This window comes from Asparagus officinalis, chromosome 10 (assembly GCF_001876935.1).
Source record: "Asparagus officinalis chromosome 10, Aspof.V1, whole genome shotgun sequence".
NCBI lineage: Eukaryota > Viridiplantae > Streptophyta > Magnoliopsida > Asparagales > Asparagaceae > Asparagus > Asparagus officinalis.
In genome coordinates this window covers 31,691,614-31,697,492 of record NC_033803.1, presented here as the reverse complement: position 1 = coordinate 31,697,492, position 5,879 = coordinate 31,691,614, and the positions used below count along the sequence as shown (strand labels likewise).

General features: G+C 37.8%; 1 protein-coding gene across 1 annotated transcript; it reads right to left on the bottom strand.

Annotated features, from left to right (window-relative positions):
- Window positions 511–5,293, bottom strand: LOC109825519. Its single transcript, XM_020392371.1, has 4 exons — window positions 4,948–5,293; window positions 3,978–4,007; window positions 1,898–3,511; window positions 511–1,101 (listed from the first exon to the last, which is right to left on the bottom strand). Coding segments are annotated over exons 2-4 (2,016 nt in total). The 5' UTR covers window positions 3,979–4,007; window positions 4,948–5,293; the 3' UTR covers window positions 511–700.

Here is a 5,879-nt window from a genome sequence, read left to right as displayed (position 1 = left end):
GTCAAGTCCGGCCCACAGGGCCATTTCTGAAGCTAGACCAGGTTTTGACCTCACCGGGCACAGGCCAGAAACAGGCCGGGCTCTGGACCGCAGGCTTTTTGGACAATCCTGCTCATGCAAAACCGCACGAAAGTTGGGCCTGAGTCGGTATATAACTTAGATTGTAAAGAAATGTTACCGTTTCTGATGAAAAATAAAAAATAAAAACAAGCCCATCAAACCATATGACCAAAAGGTTAAGGCCTCGGACTAGTTAGGCCTCAAACAAGTTCAGGTCCGTTGCCTTTGCAAGACACTTTTCACTGATACTGTCGGCAAACAAGCAAATGCACAAATAAGATCTTAAGAATAGCCATATTGAAAATAGCAGGATCAGAGGTTGACCTCATGAAATGATTAACCACCATATTAAACCCACAATGAGTTATATGATCTTCAAAGTTTTCTTTATTACGCATTTGAGAAAAAAGTATAAGGATTTCAGCAAATAATAATCACCGAGTACAAGGATTTCAGCAAATAATAACATCACCTTGATTTATTTAACTTTAACAAACCCTGTACATAACATTCGGAAGGCTTACAAGTATTACAATGGGATGCTCCATTACTTACTGCAGTAATCCATAGAATTCCCAAGATCAAGAAAGAGAAACATCAAGATCGTGATTTTGCTTATCTCAACAACTAAGAGATATCATCACAAACCAAATATATGGTCATTGGAACTGAAAATAGAAGTGTTGAACTGTCTAGTATTCAGATCCCCACCATCTAATGCAGAACTAAACCTATCAAGCCACTGGGCCGGATTTGGGTTCTCCGCTTCTTCCACCCAATCGGATGTCATGTCTATTTCATCGAGTACGATAGGATCTACCTCAGCATTCTTCTGCTTCGCCCTTAGCTTTAGATTGTAGTGCACATAAAGAAGGTCACTCAAAGTCTCTTTATCCAGCCTATTACGCTTTTCTGAATGCATCTGCTGAATAGAGCTCCAGTTTCTCTCAAAGGTGGCAGCACTGCAGACCTGACTCAATATTCGAACAGCAACGCGTTGCAACCCTGGAGCTGAATCTCCGTATTGTTCCCACCACATTCCTGCACTTGGAAACAATATCATTGTTAAGTGTCCAACACAGTTTTTAATTTTTTGTTGGAGATACATCATTAAATTTGATGTGTAGATATCCTTCTTCATATATTTCTCTCTAGTCCATTAAACTACTAATTTAGGAATTTATGATGGATTTCAAGTCGCTAATAGGACGTCAGTAAACAATTTTCTTAAAGTATCAACTTGCAAATTGCAGAGGGAAATTTCTCTGTTTAAAAATGGGGCAAAACAAGATAACAACAATAAAGCCTTAATCCATAGAAAAAAAATAAAAACCAAAACTCAAAATGGGACGTTGGGACCTATTCCAGAGCATATTTTAAATTCAATGAAGTTTGTGAATCATTTCTTCACTAGTAACGAAGTATCAGAACTGTATTATGTGTGTTAAGTTAACAATTGGAGTGCATTTCTTACATCCAATTATTATTATTATTATTATTTGCCTTCAAGTTGTGCTACTACATTACCAGTACTTGAAAATAATATTTCTAACATGGCATACAAGAGGCTACTTCAATGACATGACACTTTCAGTGTTAGGCTGTTAGCAAAAGCACCAATGGTTAAAAGCTTTATTTTCTGATCCAGCTACTGCACAACCTGAAACTTATGGCCTACATCACTTGCCAAAGTCAAATAGACTGATTCAAACACCAATTTAGACTAAGTATTGTTGGCAACATTACCCGCAACCAACTAAGATCCCCTAAAATAAGTACACTCCAACAGGCTCCATTTTAAAGTAAACTCAGAACCTATAAGTTAAGGAGATTATACCGGGAGAGGTTGTGTTGCGTGCTTCCCTAGCTAGGTTAGAGCCAAACATCCCCTGTGCCTTCTTGAATACATATATCTGTGTCGTGATATCATGCCTCAGTTCTGGCTGAACAAGAAGTTTATCCACGACATGGAGGAAATCCTCTTTAATGATTCCAAGAAATTTTACTTCAGGATTATATTGAATGCTAGGGTTTAGATAGGCTGCTGCTGCATGAAGACGTGAATGGAGTTGATGCTGCCACCTTCGGTCCACTATATCTAGAAATGTTTTGCACTTGACTTCATCCATTATGTAGTAAGTCCTAATAGAGTCTTTTACCTTGGTCATAGACTCATATATAGATCCTACAGCAGGTTTTCCTCCAGAAACATCTCTCAATACCTTCAACAGTGGTTCAGAAACAGCTGCAATCTCTTCAACTGCACCCCAGAACTCATTGTCTTCGAGAATGTCAATGGATGACAAACTATGTGGTCTATTAGCATAAGGAGAGGATGAGTATTCTGGACTATTAAACATGTGCTTTAGCCTTGATCTATGTTTCAGCATTGATTGCAAGGAGAGAAAACTGGAGGTAGATTTTGTGATACCAGTCCGTACAATCTCCTGACCTGCAGTGAATTTTCTCATCAGTTCTACGACCCAACCGTGGTTGTAGATGAACCTTGTAATATTCTGCGCTTGTAAGATACATCGGTTCACCCAGTCGACCTTGGAGAAATCTTCCAATATCTGGTTTAGACAATTAGAAGCACATTGAGACCAATAGATGGTGCCATAATTCTGCATGATATGATTTCCCACGCTATCATAGTTGAGAGCATTGTTTGTGATGACTTGAACAACATTTTCCGGCCCAAAATCCTGAATTACAGAATCAAACAAATCACAAAGGCATTTGGTGTTTTTGAAATATGTAGAGGCATCTACAGATTTATGGAAAAATGTCCCCAGAGGAGATGAAACATAGAAATTCATTATTGCCCTTGATTTATTATCCGTCCATGTATCAGCTATGACGGTGCATCCAGTAGATACCCAATCCTTCTCTATCTCTTTCATTTGCAACGTGATTTCTGATTTAAGCTTCTGCAGCCAAGTAGTCCTCAAAGCTTCCGGTGATGGACCTTTGAACTCAAGGCCACCGAATGCCTCCAGCATGAGTTGATATGAGGAAGAGTGGGCAACACTGAAGTCTAACTTGTTCTCAAAAAAGAACTCAGCTACAAATCTCTCCGCATCGAAAGAAGACTGCGGCCTTGATGTAGTAGGAGGAAATAATTTCACTAGCGGTGGTGAAGCCTCTACTGGGATAAGCATTTTGGTGCTGGGAATCAATACATGAGGAGACTTGACTTCAGCTAACCGTTGTTTCTTAGCACTGGCAGCTTCCTTGCCCTCCTCTTTCATCGCAATAATAGCTTTCACTCTATCAGTAACTTCATCTCTAACCTTGCTACAGGGATGGACACCTTTGCTGGGCAGCCGAGATAGATGGAACTTCAACCTACTGATGCCACCATTCAAAACTTTATTACAAAATTTGCATCTCACTTTGTTTCCTTCTAACTTTTCACAGTATTCCCAGCATACATCTTTCTCTCGAACCACTGCAGAAAAGATAAATTTCATCTATATCTATAACTTCAAAAGCCCATAAACTTAGAATTCAGTATCACGACTAGCGCTGTTATCCTAATGTCTATCTGGAAGATGTTTCTTGTCTCAGATTAAACTAATGGTAACTGTCTACCTCATGAGTCTTCACTAAGTCCCTCTAACTATTATATCAAAACTCTGAAGTTATGGTGATGGTTGAGGTTTATATTTTTATACTCTAACATGTCCCCGCAGGTTAAGCGCCCTTTTTATGAGCCGAAACCTAGACTCACGCATCCTAAGTTGCTCTATTAAGTCCCTCTAACCATTATAACAAAACTCCAAAGTTACGGTGAGAGTTGAGGTTTATATTGTTATATTCCAACAATGAGTATTGCAACAAGTTATAAAACATGATCATTGTTACATAAAAACACATAAGAGGTGGCCGAGAAATGTTAGTTCAAGGACACTTACTGATGGGTAGTTACCGTCCCAAGTAGGCACCTACAGGAAATAAGAGCAACTTATTAAAAAAGATAAGTTACCAAGTGACAGATACATTAGGATTACGTATTTTCTACAAATCGAAATCGTAAGGCAATGAAAGAGATAAAATGTGAAATAAATTTTACAAGGGACACACACGTTAACTGATAACATAAGTTTGGTTTTTCATTTTCCAGACTTGTTCAACTCCGTTGTGCGATACATTGTACCAAGCCAACCTATTATTTCCCTAATTTTTTCTGTTTCTCTCTTTGTTTTTCACTTCAAATATACATCATCAGTTGAATAATATGCTACTGGTTAATAGTAACCAATAAACTAAAATGTAGGTTATGAGGATGACGGCTGACATCTGACTAAGCACAGTCTACAGTTAATCCATAACATGTTACTTCTGAAAAGCATTATCAATCTTCTTATAGTCATACACCGGTTGTGCATTGATTTAAGAACTGGACGTTGTTGATTATATAAGCAACTGCCAAAAATAGTCACCCATATTGCTTCTTGCAACTCTGTCGAGACTCGTTCCATTCCTAATTCTGGTGACTCCAAACCTTGAATGAAAATATCATCAGAATAAATGGTTGTCAGGCTCTCGCCATTTCAGAAACTATAGTAATCTTCTGGCTATAGGCTTAGTCCGTAATGAATCGTAATCCCCGTATTATTCCATTTCTCTTTCCATTTTAATTCTACAAAAGCACAATTTCGAACTCTAAAACTAAATAATGGAACTGAGAGGTAGCCGCACCAATCTTGGCAACTTCACAAACACAAGCATACAGACATTTTGATGGGTTAGAACAACACAAAGATGCGCAAATAAATCATAGCGTCCTCAAAAACGTTCTTGATTCAAAGAGAAAATTGTCTTCACAAATGAAAGAAAGAGGAGATGAGCGAAGGCAATAGCAAAAAGGGAAGAGCGACAAACCCAAAATACGGAAACGAGATTTGAGATTTTAAATTGAGAGGAAAGCTGGAAAGGATCCGAGGAGCTTCGAGAAGTATGTAATTTCTCCTCAGGTTGTTGTTGCTTCGATTTTATCGCCCGCTGCGTTTCCTTTTCCTCCCATTATTACTCATCCCCACTCTCAGGCTCTCACGCAGCTCTGCAGATCTTGAGGTTAGAATATCGCGAGATCTCGCCGCCAGGGTTGGCTAGTTGGTTTATCTTCTCCCCTCTTCTCTGTATTTTTAATTAATAGTGGGAAACAAGGGGGAATCGCGATAGATCCCACCGCCCTCTTTCTCGCTTTCAATGCTCCTTTTTTTTTTTCTCTCTCTTCTTTTTTTCCCCTTTTAATGCTCCTCATCTAACGATTTCTCGCTTTGTTTTGTTTTAATATCTTTTTGCTTCGATATCTCGGGTGGTAATTTGTTTTAAGTATTTAACCGCGTTCACCATCATTTATTTATTTAAAATCACCTACTTTTAAGTTCCTCCCCATCTGACTGCTGTGAACCAATTACTCTCTGGGCTGTTTGGCTTGCTTAAAAATAAAACACGCCGAATGTTGGATGTGACATTTGTTGCAAGAAATTAACTCCGAATCTAATATTTAGATATTTGTAATTATATTGTAGAAAATATGTTTTTAAATATAAGTTTAGTATTTGGTTGGAAACTATTAGGCAAATGCTATAAAGTTGTATCATAATAAGAAACTAAAGTGTAGATGTTTTCTTTAAAGCTTTAAAAAGATTTTTTAATGATGTGGAATTATTTTTTTTATCCTCTTTTGTTATGTCTGCAGATTATCCTCCCACTAAATGGTTGTAGCATTTGTTAAAAAAAATTATATAAAATGCAAGTTCATTTATCATTCCTAATTACAAAGTTATAAATCTACGAATATATTTACA

Bases quoted from the DNA above. Each gene is read 5' to 3' on its own strand.
- LOC109825519 (XM_020392371.1), bottom strand. The intron at 1,102-1,897 runs GTATAATCTCCT...TTCCAAGTGCAG, and splicing joins ACGCAACACAACCTCTCCCG to GAATGTGGTGGGAACAATAC.